The 19,205-nt window shown below is 47.5% G+C and overlaps 2 protein-coding genes; one reads left to right on the forward strand and one right to left on the reverse strand.

Annotated features, from left to right (window-relative positions):
• Positions 1-9,590: 9,590 nt before the first annotated feature.
• On the forward strand, positions 9,591-10,486 carry GSTUM_00003773001 (uncharacterized protein; the record flags this gene model as incomplete). Its single annotated transcript, XM_002837528.1, has 2 exons — positions 9,591-10,081; positions 10,156-10,486. 2 exons carry the CDS (start codon positions 9,591-9,593, stop codon positions 10,484-10,486), a joined length of 822 nt encoding a protein of 273 aa, XP_002837574.1.
• A 652-nt stretch (positions 10,487-11,138) lies between these two features.
• On the reverse strand, positions 11,139-14,806 carry GSTUM_00003774001 (uncharacterized protein). XM_002837529.2 has 12 exons: positions 14,426-14,806; positions 13,595-14,369; positions 13,506-13,532; positions 13,385-13,454; positions 13,236-13,335; positions 13,121-13,183; positions 13,042-13,065; positions 12,764-12,986; positions 12,172-12,707; positions 11,666-12,109; positions 11,528-11,609; positions 11,139-11,477 (listed from the first exon to the last, which is right to left on the reverse strand). The coding sequence occupies exons 2-12, from the start codon at positions 13,660-13,662 to the stop codon at positions 11,459-11,461; spliced, it is 1,656 nt and encodes a 551-aa protein (XP_002837575.1). The 5' UTR covers positions 13,663-14,369; positions 14,426-14,806; the 3' UTR covers positions 11,139-11,458.
• Between the last annotated feature and the right edge of the window lie 4,399 nt (positions 14,807-19,205).

Here is a 19,205-nt window from a genome sequence, read left to right on the forward strand (position 1 = left end):
CAGCTGTACCCGTATCTAAACTCGCTTCCTTTCATTATCCGATGCAATAAAATCTCGCAAATATATACCAAACACATCTAGCCTACTCTCCCGTATGTATAAATGACGCCCATACCAGGGGATACCTCCAATCTGCTCCTCTGCATAATACATCGCATAGTTAGCCCTTATTAGGGACACCCTTCTCAAGGGCACCCTTCTCCCCGCTAGAAAGTGCCTCGAGGCAAACCCCAAGAAGCGAGCGCGCAAACTTGACTCTTCGATGGCCAGAGCGTGCACCAGGCCCACTAACTGAATCTCCTCGCGGTGTGTATGGCTTCGCCAGCGTGCGTCTCACTGGATCATGCACCGTCGAGCTAACGGATAAATAGGAAATCTATACGCTCTGGATACAGAGAGCTTGTTCCTTTTGTAGTTCTCACTGAAGAGATCTGAATGGCTGTCCGCGAGGTCTGGAGGGTTGGAAAATCCTGAAATTTCGGCAGGGCTGAGAGGACCTTTTGAGTGCTGGGTCGGTCCATGTGTGTCACTTCGGGGCCCTTCGCGGCTCCCACAATTTCCCTGGCTTCGTCGTAGGTTTTTGGCATTGAACTGTTTCCTGGAGCTCCCTTCATGACTGCGACTGCTATGGGATGTGAGGGGAGATGCCTTGGAGACCGTTCTCCTTGATTTGGATGTAGAATGGAATTGCCCGGCTGATTGATAATGTTATGTGTCCGGTTGGGTGGAGGTGGAGGAATGCCATGCCCGGTGGACCTACTTCTAGCCGCCATACATGTGGTACGTATATCTTTGTGTAACCACATCGGATGTTTGGAGAGCTGCCCGGGCGATTTATAACTGGCTCGGCAGCTGCGTTCCATTACTAGTCGAGATACGGCGGTGTCAAACTAAGGCATGTCCTTTCTCATCCTGGGGCCGCTGGATGTCGGTGGAATCCTTGCTCAGTCGTACCGAACCCCGCAATACAGTATTTGGATAAGATTCCGAGGAACACCATACCCCCCTCGATCCCCCTACCGAGGGGTCTCTGGATACCCTAATTGATTAATCTTCCCTTTCACGGCGCTAGAAATACTGGCAATGATTCTCCTGCGATATGTACGTACTCCGGTAACAATCAAGCCGACTTTAGCCGGGTGTGCCTTCCCCAGCGGTGGCATAGTACCGGTACTCGGGTAACGATGTACAAGATGAGAAGGCGCAATATCGCGGACCCCGCGCAGCGATTATCCGACAAGCCTTGCAAAAGTTCCGGTTGTTCTTCAGTCAATGATATTGCTCGCTCAAGGCCACACGATTCCCCTTCCAACTGGCAGAGAAATAGCAGCTTCTATGAAACTTCGATCAAAGTGAATAGTCGACGGTGGATGTTTTCGGCCGAAATCTCTAACACGGAGGATTCCCCCCCACATATCGATTGCATGGTGAAGGCCCTCCGGGATTTCCTTGAGCATCATTCTGCTAAAGCGGCTGCTTATGGATCCGGGTCCTGTGACTATTGACGCCATGTCCTCGTGGACCCTTTCACAAAGTTTTCGGGTGCCCCTGGTTCTAGTTTCTTGCTTCAGTTCGTTGAAGTATATGCATGGTATTATTGCAGGGTCTCTTGGTACCCCGCTAGGCGGTAGGCCCAGAGGTGTTCGCGAAGAAGATCCACACTGATCTGAGTTGTTCCTTCGCTGGTGCCTATGAGCGAAAAACAAACAGGGAGGGGCTGGGAAGGCTGGCGAACACCCAAATGGAAGTTATGATACGTACTTATTGCATGAAATGAAGACATTTGTAATGAAGTGGGGGGTGCTAAAATATCCCAGTTGAGCTCGGGCCGCCATCACTGGTCATCACTCGTGAAGGGGCTTAGGGCTTGGACTAATCCACTCTTGAAGACTCGTTTTGTGTCAACTATGATACCGGTAGTTGAACGAAAGCCCCCTCCCCTTGGGGTAGCCTTAGATACTGCGGCGTGCTTTCTTTCTTTCCTGTGTTTTTATTGATGGGTCTTAATGATATGACCACTAGTCTAACCCCTCAAGAAAAATTGAAGCGACTTTACCCACCAGAAGAAGCGCGCAGTGCTGAACATGCTACGCCCTTCTACGGCACTAGCTCGCCTCATGGGCCAGAATATGCACCGCCTAGTATGCAAGGGATACATAATTCTCCCCCCCCCTTCGAAATCAATGTTTCCGGATCTTTAGGCTACCTTTTTCAGTTCCCTCTTTGGCGTTGTAAAGATGGCTGTAAGGTTTAAAACCCACTCTATCTCTACAACTTTGCCTCAGGATAATATTGTTATGAGCGCCTTGATTTCATGAAACCCTTGCTCCTAGAGGGCAGTGATGTCTATCTTGGAAGCCATATACTGTAAATGTACTATTATTATTTCTTTATGAGGACGTTTCATATTATTTAGCTTGGGTTCGAATTTGTTCAAGTTATGATACCGTCATCGTTTGTACTTATATGATACGTATGTGGATACTGGCGTCATGTCCGTCATCACCCATCGTAACAAGCCTTCCCTCCATCCTCGAGAAGAAGACAAAATATATATTCGATTTCTGTCCTTTCTCTAATTCCAGGGAACACCCAACCCATTCTATTCCTGCCGGGTTTACTATTTTTGAACAGCCATAGTATAGTATTCAAGAAATCTCTTTCGCCCACATCAGACAGCTATTTATCTAGTCTTGCGCCCACAGCTTGTCGTCAAATTTGCACACCCCCACCACCAAACTCCCGAAAAACGAACATTCACCTTGACTCCAACCACAATCACCAATCATCAACTCCATAAGCGAGAACCACGACTAACAAACATATCGAAATGCCCGCTGAAACCGAAACTCCCAGCACTGTCGTTAAAATGCTAGTCACAATGCTCTTCAGTATAATGTTATTCATGACTAACATAATTCCCACATCCATGATCGGATACCTCACAGCCCTCCTTCATCAAGGGGTATTCCCAGAAATGCTCATCCCATACCGCATTAATATCCTCCTCTGGTTTAGTATCATCATCACCTGTTCCAGTTACGTGAAACCTTATTACGCTATGCTCACCAAGCTCTTCATGTCTGTGGGCGCAAGTTTTGCTACGCGGGAACCTACCTACGAATCATTAGCGCTTAGTGAGCAAGAAATGTCAAGAATAGGGAGCTTGCCTGGCCCTTTTACTCCCACGGAATCGGAGCCAGAAACCCCAGGTACCTCAGCAAGGGATACTAATAGCTCCCCACTGGCTAGAATAACAGCTTCACATACCACGCCACCGAACAAGTCATGCGCCCCTGGCCTCACTATGAAGGAAGCTCCGACTTCATCTGGAGAGCCTCCACCCTCCTCCCCGGGCACACTCTCGGAAGCAACTAAGACAAAATATCACTCTTCCGACTCTAAAGAGAGATTACCCGGAGGTAAATCTCCACGGGGTGGGAGGAGTGTAGATAGGGATTCTCCGTATGCTGAAGCCCCACCAGCACCAGTACCAACATTTCGTCGCTCCCTCAGGTGGCATTCCGGAGGAAAGTATCTAGACGGGACACCCATCCCTCCAAGGCTCAAACTGAACACATATACAGTGGAACCACCAACTACTCCCAAGAAAGCTACTGCCCCTTCCCAAGAAGAAGAAACAAATACCACGTCTCCAGAGAAGAAGGAAAGAGTCCAGAGAGAAGAACTAGATATCAGTGGCCAGCTCTCTCTCGAAAGTAACCTATCACTTCCCTTCACACCATCGCAGGATACTCTCGGCAAGAAAATTGCCCTAAGAGAAACGGGTCCTCACTTACAAGAGCCTCTCACACCACCACCCTCACCATCACCCCGACCAGCCCGCCGCCAGCTACCACACCAATGTTCGGAACAACTCACCTTCCCGCAGAACCAGAACAACGTAAGCAGTCCTGCTTCGACCTCCAATACTGACAAAGGTACGCCCCTCGAAGATGAAGATACAATCATGCAAGAGGCTTCCTCGTTAGGCTCTAGATACATTTCTAACGCTATGGATAGCTGGGGCACCACACGAGAGCCTGCCAACAAGGAAGGAATGGTGATTGCGGTAAGCACAAGTTGGAGTAATGACCGGAAAGCAAGCCTTTACGGCGGAGATGATTTGGACGGGGTATCGGAGGAGGATGTCATCCGAATTACGAACTTGTTGGCCACTGCACTGTCGGAGGTCTGCGAGAGGAAGTTGGCTCTAGTAGCACTTTAGACAGAAGTCGGTTTAGACAGCAGCGTGGGTTTTACAGTTATGGTGGTGGGTCCCTATGACGCTAGACCTCTCCTTTGTATTACCAAGTGTTTGGCTAACCCCCCGTATCGTATCCGAAGGCGTGAAACTCAGTGGGGAGGTGGACACGTGACGGCCCTAACCCACCAATTCGCTATCTCGTATAGACTAATACTGTTGCACTCTAAGGATGCATCTTCCTACAGAGAGCCACTATTACAAGTTATACTGAAATAGATGTACAATAGCTTATATAATATTATAAATATTTTTAAGTATAGGGTTGGCCTTCTTTCACAGTGTACAAGTAGCATAGTATTCTATTTGTTTATGTTACCATTTATTCAAAATTTTAATAACTTTAAATTCTATGTTAATTATTACTCATATATTACATTATTGTGACAAAAGTAACCATCACTTGCTCTTTTTAGACACCAAAAGTGGTCGTTCTTACAACAATATAACAATGCCATGTCAACATCAATTAATTCTATATTAATTTCACTGGCAGGTACCAGACCCTGGAATAGACTTCACAATACCCCAATTTCAGTGAAATCAGATGTGTCTTGCATTATTAGTTAGGGGCTCCCTGAGCCTCTCTTGCTTGTGGAATGGCCATTTCACAACTAATTGCAGTTATAAAGACATGGATTAAATCCCTAGGTTACCGGCTACTCAGAGCCATATTTTGGTAATAATTGGTATTGAGGTTCTCAAATCGGTGAGAATTTAGTTGGGGGTTAAATTTCTCTAATTTCAGTGTTTTCAGTGGTACAGTACTTGACCTGACCGATGACAACTTATGTCCAAAAACCATACAAGTGCTCGAGCATTCGAGTTTTTACGGCACTTAATTGAATCACATGCCGCATAAACCTACCGCATTACCACTCATGTTGAATATTATCTTTTGCTGCCAAACTCCTCCTTCATCTCTTACACATAGCCCCCATATATCATTTTCTCATAACCAGTCACTCAGCAGAAGTGTTTGTAAAACTGGTCTCAGATGACTAAGCTGCCTCGCCAAAATGCTACCTTTCAATGAAGTGTTAAGCTGATCGTGACCGTTCACTCCATCGCGACCATGACCATTCACAAATCTACAACCACTGAAGCCTCCTTTACCTAATTAATTAATTTATTAATTTCCTCTACCTTTTTTACCAATGGTTAAGTGTTCTGGAAATACGAAGTATGCCGCAAAAAAAAGACCCCCACCTAAAACCACCCAGAGAGAAATGAGCCTTGCAGAGAAGGATATGATAATCACCTTTTTCTGCTGCCTCCGGAACATTGCCTTGGTGGCTTAAATTATTAGACGCCCATGGACAACAGTTAAGAGCTTTCTTGTCTGGGCATGTGAACGCCAATCTCTTGAAAATCTCTCTTGCCCCAGTCACACCCCCATTTTGAGTAGTCAACAGCATCACACAATTATACAAGCAACCAAGTCCAATCGGAAAATGACCAGATGTACTTTCAGAGATCGCTATATACCCGGTTTTTCTCTTGATACTGGTAACTCTTTATGCTATCCAGAGTGACTAGATATGATTGCCTACTAAATTTGCCTGCATAGTGGACTGAGTACTCAGAGAAGCAAACATTAAAAAATGGATAGCCAAGCCAAGGCCTAGGCTAAAGCCTGATCATATGGCTAAGAGATTGAGATGGGCTACAGCTCATAGGGACTGGACAGCTGAGGATTTTGAAAGAGTGATTTGGAGTGATGAGTACAGTATGGAGAAATCCAAGGATCCAAAGCAACAATGGATATTCAGAGAACCTGCAGAGAAGTGGTTAGCTGATTGTGTACACCCAAAAGAGAAGGATAAGGGAATCCCGCTTATAGTTTAGGGGTGCTTTTGAGGTAAAAGAAAAGGTCTATTAGTTTCTATTACTCAAACTATTCATAAGACCAGGTATGTTAGACTTTTGAGAAGATATCTTTTTCCTGTTATTCATCAAATGATTTCCTTTGATATACAACTTGAAGATGTTCTTTTTTAGCAAGATAATGCTCCTGTTCACAAGGCATATAGTGTTATAGATTGGTTGGAGAGAAATAGTATTGAGGTTGTGGACCACCCCTCTTATTCCCCTGATTTAAATCCTATTGAACATGTATGGGTTGAGCTTAAAAAGCGATTGCACCAGCAGTATCCAAGGATTGCAGATACTCCAGGAGGAAAAGAGGCTGTTAAGAGAAGACTTGCACATGTATTACCATTGGTTTGGGAGACAATTCCGGAGGAGTTTTTTGAGAAGTTGTGGAAATCAATGCCTGATAGTGTGGCTGCAGTTTTAGAAGCAAGGGGAGGTTATACAAAATATTAGCTAGTTTAATGTATGACAGGTCAATTGACCGTTGAACGTTAAGAGATGCCAGTGGTTGTTGATCGTGAACTTGAACTCGCGCACGTACATGCCCATTGACAACCCCACTGGCACTGCCCTACTATATGGCGCAATGTCACAAATATGACTTAGCATGGAAAAGGTTTTCACGTGACACATGGTTATGAGTCACAGGTATGTTATTGTTTTGTGCATATAACTCATTCGGGTTATATGATTTGTTATGTGTGGGATTTGTGATGCTTTCGCACATGGCTCAAATATGAGTCATGGGACATGCGCCTGACGAGTATGCCTTGCGGGTGTGCCTTGCGGGTAAGCCTTGCGCATATGATTAATGTTTTGCACATGACCTCATTATGAGGTCATGGGTTTCATGCATATGACTCAGTCGAGTCATATGACTTGTTTATTGTTTTATGATTGGTTTATGAGTTTTGCACATGACCTCGCTATAAGGTCATGGGTTTTGAGCATGTGATCACTTTGGTCACATGACTAGTTTGTTATGATTTGGTTTTGCGCATGTGACCACTTTAGGTCACATGATTAAAGGCGGGAAGAACACTATATAAGGAGGCCGATGCGGCCGAGGAAGATAGGTTCTTCACGCTTTGTTCTAAGTACTTTTCCTACTTATTACTTTAACGAATATAAAACACCTTTACGATCTTTATCTTTATTGCAATATTATCGTTACGCTAGGAAGCGCTCGTCATGAAGACGAGTTAGAGAAAGCTTACGATAGGCGTTTCCGGTAGAAGACAAAGGTCTTGTACTATCGGTAACGTCGGCAGAGACCTAAAGCTATCGTGAGACAAAGAAAGAAAAAGACAGAAACGATAAGTATCGTTCCCCGTCGCCAAGAACTAATTATCTAGAAAGGGATCGTTACACGTAACTGCAATTAAACATTGTCTCAAATCACGAACACTTCTGCTGAGTGACTGTAGAGCTTCATTCCTTTTCCTAATATGGCAGTTTTCATTTGGTCTTGACCACTGGAGCGGCTAAATCATATAATATGATAGGTTGAGTATCTTAATATGATGCACGCTCCGTCGCTCCTATTTTCCTCCCACATAGTTTGGCAACACCACGTCAACTATCGTGGGCCCCCCCTGACTCCCCTCTGCCCCCTCGATGGTTCCTGCCTAGGGGCACAGTTAACTCTTCTATTCTCTCCCGCTTTGGCCTTGCTTGTCTCTTGTCTGCTTGATGGAGGAGTTATCTGGGCTTGCCCAGTAGTCCTGTCCTGCTAATAGGGGCTCACTTAGCTTTGGCACGGTCAGCTTCCTCTCTTCGCTTCTGGATGGCGCTGGCAGTGGTGGACGTCCTTCTCCCCACTTGCATGATCTCCATTGGGGAACGTCTCGGCTAGTAACTTCGGAGTCTGTCTCGCGGTGAGATTTGACCATACCCTCCTAGTCGCTTGGTCCAAGTTTGGTTGCCTTCCTCACCTCACCCTTCCACCTTCCTACTGCCGGTGGGATCCCTTCCACTAAGTGACGCTATCTCTCGGAGAACAAGGGACTACATGAGAGACACGGTAATACGTCAGTTCGGTCTACGGTTGGGTTTGCACTGGAGCCTTTGGCCCTACCTCCACTTTCCACTTTGGTCGTGTCGGCTCGCACCCTACTGCCTTCCCTCCTTGGCTGGTACCCTACTACCTCCCCCCTCTGCCGCGTGGTGTTCCGGGGTTTCGGCCTGCTGCCTGCCCATAGTCGATCTTTGGCTGGCATCCTACTGCTGGGCGGCATCCCCTCTGCCAAACATCCATTCCTTGGACCTGGCACCGTGGCCTCTGTTCTCGATTGGCAGGCCATGGTATTGCACTACTTCTGTGGCTTAGCTGGTTGGGGGCGCTCGGCCTTAGGGCTCGTCGCCAGCCGCCCACTTCGGGGGCGGTTCTTTAGAAACGGCAAATTTGGTGGTACGTTGAGCAGTTGTTATTTTCCTTTGTGGCCCTTATGGGTCTAGTAGTTTACGGGATAGAGTTTTTCCTTATGCTTTCCTGCCTAGCTTGTTTGATTTCCTTCCTGGTGGCTACGTGTAGTTAGTGGGTGGGGTTTTCTTTTGGGCGAGGAATCTTCTTGGGCTTTTGGTTGGCTTCTAGGCGAGACCCTTTCACGTTCAAGTCGTGAGGCCTGCTGGCTGGGCACCTGAGTTGATCGCCCTTGGAGTGTGTGCAGTTGGGCCCATACCAGAGTGTCTTGGAGGTACGGGTTTTCTCTTGGTCCGGGGTGGAGGGGTTTTCTTAACGCCATAGCTAGCGCTGCATGCGATATTCTTGTACCTTAAACAAGTAACTAAATGATTATAAAAAAATAAAAATAAAAAATATCTTAATATGATGATACTCTCTGGAATTGAGGAGTATTCCAGTGTGGGTGCAATGATGCGTTGAGAGCAGAAGACGAAAAACAGGTTTCATCATCATATAATGGATGAGATCGCTGCTATTCTCTATACGTTCGCGTATTAGGCCTTTCCCTTTTGTTCCCCTCTCCAAGAGTTATTCAAGTTCATACGATACCAAAATACTGTGCTGTACGGTACTAGGTTTCTCTTCCAGTATGATATATATATATATATATCTGCGCTTATTATACAACAGCTCAAATCCTAATCTCAGCCCGAGTGACCCACTGTGACAATGACCCGATCAACTGTGATATCGTAAAAAAGTTAGTACGACCCGACATCTAACATCTTCAAATCCAACCAGATGCGCTGTCAACGCGCACCGACCCGTCAAATGAGATGCAGCTCCCCCTCATTCTCCCATCTACGAGTAAAATTACGATACCGACCCCGAGTACTCCACTCACAATGCCGACTGCTCGTAAAATGATCCACACCCTTGCAGCTAAGCTATACAAATACTTGTACCAGCCCAGCCCACCTCCCACTCCGTCCATCTCCCTTCCCCACCCTCCTAGTCTTCAAAGTCCGAAGAAAAAGGGGCAGGGGAATGGCAGACTTCTACGCGGGCTACATCTCTGGCGCCATCGGAATCCTCCTCGGCTCGCCTCTAGACATCCTAAAAGTCCACCTACAATCCCGCTCCACTACTACCACCACCACCTCCTCCTCCTCCCCCTCGCTATTCCCAACAGCGACAAGTTATGTCCGCGGTACCGCCGCTCCGCTTCTCGGCTACGGCTGCCTAAACGCGATCCTATTCCACACCTACAACCGCACCCTCTCCCTCCTTTCAACTCCGCAACAACAGCAACAGCAGCAATCATCGCTAGCGATGATATGGACCGCCGGCGCCGTCAGCGGTGCCGTATCGTTCGTGCTTAGCGCGCCGGTGGAATTGGTCAAGGTCCGGGCGCAAACGCGCCCTGGCGAGAACAGCTATGAAGTCGCGCGTGGGGTTGTCAAGAGGGAGGGGGTTAGGGGGTTGTATTTGGGAGGGGGGGTTACGGGGGTCAGGGATTCGGCAGGTTATGGATTTTAGTGTGTTATTCTCTCTCTCTGTGTGTGTGGTCGCTGCCCGGGTATATGGCTAAATGGCTGATATGGGGGTGCAGTTTCTGGGCGTATGAGTATATGAAGCGCCTGCTGCGATATGAGGAAGCAGCTGGAGGAGGGGGTGGGGAGGGCCAGCGGGCGGCCAGTATGAAGACACTGCTTGCGGGCGGTGTGGCGGGGTGTGTCAGTTGGCTGTCAGTGTACCCGCTCGATGTCATCAAGACCCGGGTGCAGGCGCAGGGCGAGCGCGAGGGGTTATTGGGCAACAGGAGGCTCGGCACTTGGGAGTGCGCGAAGAGCGCTTATGCTGGGGGTGGGGGGAGGGTGTTTTTCAACGGGCTGGGTGTTTGTATGGCTAGGGCTTTTTTGGTGCGTCCCCTATTGGTATGATGGCGGTGATGGGTTTCGATGAGTGAGGGCTAATGATTGCTTTGTTTTGCTGCTGGTAGGTTAGCGCTGTTCAGGTATGTGATTTGATTCGATTTTGTCCGAATATGATATCAATATCATGATACGCGCCGCCTTCCCGAGGATTAAAATGGATGAACTAACAATGGTATTCGTAGTGGGCTGTTTATGAATGGGTCTCTGAGAGGTTGAAATAGCCATTAGAGTCTGTGCTGCTAGACGATAGAAGTAGAATGGTTAATGCATAACCCTCCCGCATTGCCAGGATGCTACTCGTAAAGTTCTCATGAAATCCATCATCTCCATCGGCCCTGGGGGGATTGGCGTTTTCCTGACACAGGGCAAGATCAGGCCTCAGGACGTGTTGGATTTCATTAACCGGTATGATATTCGCAACTCCACTAACTTGTCAAACCCAAAACCCATCCTGGGCTGACGGGTTGATTCCCGCGGATAATCTGGTAACGGTAGTGGGTTTCACCAGATTTTACGGTAGGTTATGATAAAACTCAGAACCGTTTCACAAAAGACCGGTAGGCAGCATGTCCTAAACTATCCCTTTGATCACACCACACGCAAAACCACGAGCCCAACACCTTTTATTAGTAACTAGGAAATCATAATCAAACACATCTTACAGGATTAGAAGAGTATTATCATATAATACAGAAAAACAACATACTGGAATATGAATACCATTTGGTAGACGCAGCCTAAAGCACAGCTATCCCTCCGCTCCAACGCAAGAGAGCAACGTTCAACTCCCCTTGGCCCGTTCCATCCAAAGCAAAATAGGAGCAATATATATATGTAATAGGATATCATTGAATGGAAAAATCGAAAAACCCAATCATCTACGGGGTAAAACCTACCCCACACTCCCCAAGGACCAAAACACCGAAATCCAGTGCGACTAGAACTGTTGATAGCACAACACGACCCCCCTTTCTTCCATTAAAAATTCTCCTTGCCCCTATAAATTGATTAGTCAGGTTCACGGAGAGTAGAGGGGGAATGCCGCACCAAACAAATGAAAACCCTGGCTCGGAATACTGATTGCACTTTACGTGCAATGTAGACCCAAGTGGTTTGGGTCCACAGAAGACTAAAAACGGCAGTTAGCACGTATAACTTAAAGGAATTAGAATGGAGGAAACATACAAACTCCGACTTCTGCGGGCTTGTGGATCGCTCGGATGCTCTTGAATACAGTATCCCAGTTAGGTCTTCCAAAGTTTGTAGGCGCTCGAAGGCCTGTGATAGCATCCTTCTCAGCGTTCGCATCGTTAATCATAATATTGGTGGCGTCATCAGGCTTAATCTTGGCCGTAAGGTAGGTGTGAATTTCGATTAGGTGACCAATATCCTGGGCCTCGATAGCCAGAAGCAAAGACCGGAACCATTCGAAGGAGCCGAAATCACGGCAAATCCAGAAGAAGTACACTTTATGGAGTCTCGTCTTCTTTTGAGGATAGTTACTCCTGTACCAGATACTCTTCAAGATAGAAGCGAAAGGCGTGACACCAATACCAGCACCAACGAGCACAGAGACTTCGTATTTGAAAACATCCTCAGACGCCGATCCAAATGGTCCATCAATGTAAACTACAGGTAATGTATTAGTAATGTTCTTCCATGCTCCTCTCTAAGGTTTCCAAGAATCGTACCCCTGGGCAAGACTCTACGAATAGCAGGGTCGACATCTTCCTTGGTATTCTTGTCCACACCAATAACCCTAGACTCTCTCCTTTTAGACTTTTCGGCCCTGCCACCCTTCTTATCGATATCACATCCCAACGTCTTTCCCAATGCCTTGGTGAAGTTTCCAACCATGCGGACATGAACAGATATGTAGTCCTCCTCGGGAGCACTGGTGAGTGTGAAAGGGTGATATTGCCAGATGGAAACCTCGGGGCAGCAAAGGAAGATGTATTGCCCAGCCTTGGCCTTTGTGTGTTCCTTCTTGATCTGAATCTCTACCACGTTGCTCGGATGCTCAATAACTTTGCTGATATAGGTCTTATGTTTTCCACGAATCTCCCTCTTAATCCTTTCACCGAGGTACAAGAGACCCCCAAACACCCAAAACTTCCAGAAAACGCCGATACCGTCACAGAATGGTGGGCGATCCGGCTTGATCATACAGAAGGCACCATGGAACGACCAGAACAAGAAGAAAACGAGGAACAAATGGTGAGAATACCTATCAGCTGATCAGCAAAATCATGTCCTATAGTTCCTCATCCGTATTCGACGTACCAAAAGCGCTCAAAGTTTGCCCTGCGAGGTTTGTCCATAGCAGTAACAGCCATAATCATCAAGCAGATCAGCATAATATACCCAGTCCAACCCGGGCCAGAAACAAAGTTAGCTCGTAGCCACCCAACGAAACCGAGCTTCTCTTTAATGGCAAGCTGCGCGAAGTTGTTCCAATGGGCAATTGTGTGTAGCCAAGAGAAGAAAACGATGGACCACGCAGTCACTATTGTAAATGTCAGTAAATCACCCCCAACAATAATCTCTATCGATGAACTCACTCTTATGGAAAGTTATATTTTTGTCTACGAACAAGTCAGCCAGTGCCCGATATTCGAATTAAACTCATGAAAAGCGTACCGAATTGGATGATCCCATTGAGCGCAGTCTGGCGAGCCATAGAAATTAAGTTACGGCACACAGCTATCCCTCCAATCAGTATCCATTTCCAACACATTCACCGCAAGGTACATACGTAGCAGGATAAGAGCGACATCGACATGAAGCACGAGAGCTGCAGACCTCGCTATTGGCAGGGTAACACCAAAAACAGCCCTGGGACCGACGAGATTGTCCTACAAATATTTAGCGCCACATCCTTTTGCCCCCTAGCAGAACTCAGACCTTCAACGTGTAATGCAAGAAGCCAAAGCCAAATACAAGCAAATGTAATAGCACGAAGATAGCGACAAAACTAGAAAGCTGTTAGCATTGTCGTAAGAGAAGAAACGAGATAAAAGCGGACATTCGCCGGTATCCTTCGTTCACCATCCTAGACCCGAAGTTAGCTCCTAAACACCTCCAACAAACACCACCAGGGTCCGAAGCACATACCACCGGTCAATCTTCTGTTTCATAGTAAACCGCTTGTTCTCGTTGCGGGTAACATCTGGAGAGCTCATCTTGGCTGCAAGAGCCGGCCACCGAGACCGCTCCGACTGCGTCCCCGAACGCTGAAAGTTATTCATGGCTATCGCCTCTTCCCGCAGTTTGGGTGGAATTTTGGCGATGGTGCGATCAACGCGCAGGTGTCGGTCTAGAAATCGTTCGTATTCTGGTTATACCTGTCGTGTTCAGGGCCAGCCGAACCGTGAAATAGGATCCAGCAAGTCGAGAGGAAGTTTTCCGCAAGGACCGAGTATTGTTTGCCCGAAACGCTCTGCGTAAATCTGGGGAGATGACGAGCTTGCGTAAGATTTAGTGGTATATGCTGCGAGTACCTGAAGTGGAAAGTGCGGTAGTAGATCCAGCACCACTATTGCAAATGAGAGAATGTAAAAAAAAAAAAAATGTTAATTATGTGCAACAGGACAGTTGCCTATGCGGAAGGAAATGGGCGAGAAGGAGTGAAAGGAAAAGTGGGACAAAGAGGATGGAGAAGAAAGGGAGGGGAGGGGGCGATACTAAGGGGGTAAGACAAAAGAAGGGAGCTGAAAGAGTCGATGGGAGGGCTCGGGAAGACAGGGCAGCGGGTGAGTACTCGAGTATACTAGTACTCTCGGCTGGGTATGCACAGCAAACAGCAGCAGAAGCGTGATATTCCCAAAGAAAAGTTATTTCCCTTACAGTACCGCTCTCTCTCTCTCTCTCTTTCTCTCTTTCTCCGTGTCTTCCGCTTAGTATTCTTCTCGATTCAACCAATCTTGGTGCAGACCTGGAGCCGACGGGGACCATCGTCCAACTTTTCTATCATTCCATCTTACGAAAGGGTAAAAATCGCCTGATCATCGCTCGTAATCATCAGTCAGGAGTCCTGGCCACATTTGAAGCTCAGCGGCATCAACCCATCCCTGGTGATGCTAAGCTTCCTCTCTCTCGCCCCAGCTTCCCCTAATGCACCACTTCCCCCAGCGGTACCGTATCTTGTTCCCCAACAGCGCCTGGGAAGAACACCGTGCTGGTACTCATCGAATGAAATGTCTTTTCACGGGTAAGTTCCCTGTTCAAAGTCATCCTTCCTCCTACAGAATCAGAGACTGAACAATTGGATCCAGGATAATCGAATCAATTGAGACTGGCTTGGGTCAGCTGCGACTATGATGGCGGTTAAGGGGCATTTGGGAAAACCTACACTTGTGCCTATCGGAGTTTCACAGGGGTTGCTACGAAACGCCAACTTCCAAGGTTCCAAACCCTTTTTCCCATCATACCAAGCTGCTACCGGTAAGTCACAGTTTGATACTCGAGTAAATAGCCCTACCACAGATAACGGGATTCTGCACAATCCCACACCCAATGCTGCAGTCGCATCTCGAACCCATCTCAAACGGCCGAACGCTTAATCAATTCACCACGAAAGAAGACAACATCAAACCCGCAAAATCGTCCGGGGAGCCCCATAAATTAACCCCGTCGCACGAGTAGAAATAAAATCTCCCTCCTTCTCTCTCCCTCCCCAGAATTATTTAACCGCAATGCTACTTACTACCCAAGTTCTGCACTGCACACTACAAACTACGAGTACTCGAGTACGCCCTCTACGGCAACTTTCGGTACGAGTACCTACTTAGGGTGCTAGAGGATAAGAAGGGTACATGTAGGTTTGTCACCCTTGATCGTAACATGAGCAACTCGCCAATTATAGTAAAAGCCAAGAGCTTAGTTATCTTAGAAGCCACAGGACATATAGAAATTACTGGTAACATAATAATAATATTATTATTATGGGGGTTTATAATAGTTGTGGCTTGCGTGTGGGAATGAAATCCAGGCCCCATTGGACGCGCCATCGTTTGAAGAAACCGCACTTTTTCCCATAAATACCGGTAATAATATTATTAAATTCGCGTTTGCCACGCGCTCTTTCCCTTTCCCCTCTTTGCCAAACAAGGCCTCAATGATAGTGTGAACAGGGGCGACGAAGCCACCCTTCTCACCTTCTCGCACCACACAGTCCACACTCGAGTACGAGTACAGTACCTGCCGTATTATTCAAGCTGGCGATTGTCGTTTTTTCTTGCACTTTCCCCCCATCATAATAATTTACGGGCCACCGTAGTTCTTACCAAGGCTTTCGGCACTCTCACGACGAAAACCCTTGTGTAACTTTCCCATCTCGAAACCCTGAGTCGATCAATCCAGGCACAAGCAGTGTGCATGCTTGCACCCGGCTGGCACCGCACTCGCACCAGTACTGGAGCACTGACTTCCGCCCATCATTACACGCGTTCGAGTAACCCCCATGCGAACCGTGGCAAGCCCCAAAACATCAGGAGCTTCAGCGCTGTTACGAGCATCCCCTAGGCCACCTCTATCGTAGCGCGGGAAAAATGTTCGAGTACGGTACAAGTACCGACACGGTATACATGCACTAGTATGTGCGTCTCAAAAGGGATCGTTTCCAGATGCGGGTATACGTACAAGTACCGACATACAGTACCAGCGACTATCGAGAGCACAATAGCACAATCAAAGGGTAAAAAAATGGATTGTGTTCACTCCTCGCGAAACTTGCTTCTCCCGTGTGCGCTGTGCTGAGCTTCAGTCGGAGGGCCTCGTGCCGCCCTTCCGAAGGCAAACCGGGCTCCCAGGGCCTGCCGCGCCGGCACGGTACCCGTACAAGTACGATACTTGACCACAGCATTGACATGGCAAGCTCCTCTTCCGCTATTTTCCTGACCCCGCTCTTCACCTTCCTGTTTTGAAAGGTGGTGGTGGTTGTCAATACCACACACTACCACCTCACAATCCCCTCTCCGGGCTGAACTTTGAAAGCTTCATAAGCCTGGATATCAAACCTCATCATGGGGCTAAACGAGATTTTCACCCCCTCTGTTGTTAGACTTTGGTCCCTCTGCCAGATTGTGGTTCCTGTCCTCCCCCTCCCTCCATGATGGCCATCTCGGCTAAGCTGTGTGAGGTTGCAAATACTCTTCCACCCCTCTGGGTTCTTTTACTCGGTCAGGTTTGCTTCTTTACCAATGTCTGGGTTACTCAGCAATGTGTGGTTGGTATTGCACTGCTTCCGGTCATGCATCTGTCTGACTAGCCATAAACGATCACTCCACAGGAGGCCAGCATGTCCAGGTCAGTTGCCTTCATCACACGAAAAGAATGCATTATTGTTCTCCCCTATATTCCTAACTGCTAGTCATGGCTGGACCGGTTGAAAAATGGGGAATGTGGTTTATCAAGGTAGTTTCCTTTATTGAGTTTCCTTTGTGTTTCCTTTCTCAAGAGAATACGGTATGGGTTTTCTTGTTGGCTCCTGCCGGTCCTGTTTTGTGCTTTTTTTGTTTTATGCAGAAGGAGCTTTCATGGGGGTGGATGTGCGGTTGGCCCCATACCAGAGGGACTTGGGCTGGTTTGTTTTCCCCTAGGCCTGTGAATGAGGTTTTTGACCAGCATGTCTAAGGATGAAATCGGGGGTGTGGGGCAGTTATTGCAGAGGTGCCCTTATATCTAGGATCCATGCTTTAGCCAGGCTGTGCTCTTATAGTGGAGGTTTGCACCTTTAAGCAAATAGATTCTAGGATTTAACAAAAAAAAAAAAAAACCACAGCATTGACATGGGACATACCGGTATTGAGTGTTCCCCGTGCGTTCTTGTGGTGTTTTGGCGTCATTCACATGAAGCTTTACCCGTGTGATCCCGTTCATGGACCAATGCTTCAGTACTGAACTGGTGCTTAAAAATGTCAATTGGCTACGCTCTGCCCTCGAGACGAAGAACCCAGTATTGGTGCCGTTTCCCACACACCGTCAACCATCACTACAAGTAGCCCTCCCAGGTTGGGCATCCCACGTGCCCGTCCAACTTCCTCCCCATCCCGTCCCCCACCCCCACCCGCCAGCCCGGTCCCGAGGAGAAGAAACGAAATTAGAGGTAATTCCACACTCTAACGTCCCCGCTAGGAGCTCGGAAATCGGCACCGAAGGCTGATGCATATAGTAAATTAGTACACAAAACCCGTAGGGCATGACAGGGGAAAGCGAGAGGATTGGCAAAAATCTGATAAGCTCTAAGTTAGCAGTATGGGAATTTCTAGCGATACGTCTCGGGGCCCCAATTATTCCTACCGTTCTAGGCTCCCGGACACCACCGCTATGTAGTGAAACGGCATTTCGGTTTTATCATAATGATATTATTACTATCACACGATACCACATTAAACAAGGACGGGCGGCGGGCTTGAAACCTAGCTTGTAGGGTGGGCATAGCTTATCACTCGGAAACATCAAATCAGATTGTTGAAAACAGAGAAGAAGAGATATCGACGAGCAAGAGAGGAATTGGGATAGAGGTTCACTACGGAGGTACAGCGCCTAAGTTTTGTTGTATGTTTGTTACACTCGAGACTCATACAATACCCACAGCTAGTGTAACATACAAAAATTAGGCGCTGTATCTCCGTATTTGACTATATAGCACTCAGAGTGTGTTACTATATACCCAAGTACGGTACCGGTAGCCCCTATATGTGTTGTCTGTATTGGGACCCCCACAGACCTCTCTCTACTAGTCCGCTAGCCCAGCCACATATTCCAGACACTCTGATACTATCCCGATTATAGTATCATATCCCCATATTTCAACACAGATGAATGAAGCTACAAGTGGAATCTTCATGAACGTTGCCTGGGCGGCGAAATCTCGAAGCTAGACCGAGTAGGACGCTTTAACCCACATCACACTTTCGACAGTGGCGTGCGAGCACTCGTACATATCACGATATAAGTGTTTCGTAATGTTGGCGGTGTGAATAGCTGCTCAAAACCTCCTCCAACAACATATCCTCTAGCGGACGTTGATCAGGAGTACCGTAGGCCTCTAGGAGGCTAGGTACGTAAGATTATTGCAACCGATAGAGTCCTCGCATCAGGATGTAATCCCAGAATATAGATGACCGGCTGTCCCGCACACAATAACTCTTTTGCTTCTTGGGGTATGTCCTAGGTTCGAATTCTTCGAAAAATGTTCAAGCGCAGTTCCACTCCACAGTGACCGTTCAGCGAACCATATGCAGACCTAGAGATGTTAGGAGGTAGTATCATATTTCGGTTGATAGTACCACTTGGTAGCTATACCCTCGCATTCCTTCCGCCAAACCCGGTAGCTCCGACATGTTACCAGACTACGCACTTCTGGAGTTCTTATATAACCCCCCCCCCTCTTCGGGATACCCGTGAGACCTCTAACCTCTGTTGAGGGGAGGGAATAGGGATGTAAACCAGAAATAGAGCTTTGCTCTTGTAGCCAGATACCATCGAGTGTGACAAGGCATACTGGTATATGCTGAATCTTCTAGTCGGACGCACTTGCAATAGCGAGTCTATGCACAGCCAGGGAATGGTTTGTGATAATTGCTAGTGTGTCCGCTGGGTTTTGTCAACTCAAGCTTTTGCACCCGGGTTTTATGTCCGGATGGGGAAGAGTAAAGTCTGCTGTTTGATACCTCTAACTGACTGTACGAGTACCCCCCCCTGCCCTTGATTACTACTCCTG

Source organism: Tuber melanosporum, assembly GCF_000151645.1.
Source record: "Tuber melanosporum whole genome shotgun sequence assembly, scaffold_190, strain Mel28".
Classification (NCBI taxonomy): Eukaryota; Fungi; Ascomycota; class Pezizomycetes; order Pezizales; family Tuberaceae; genus Tuber; species Tuber melanosporum.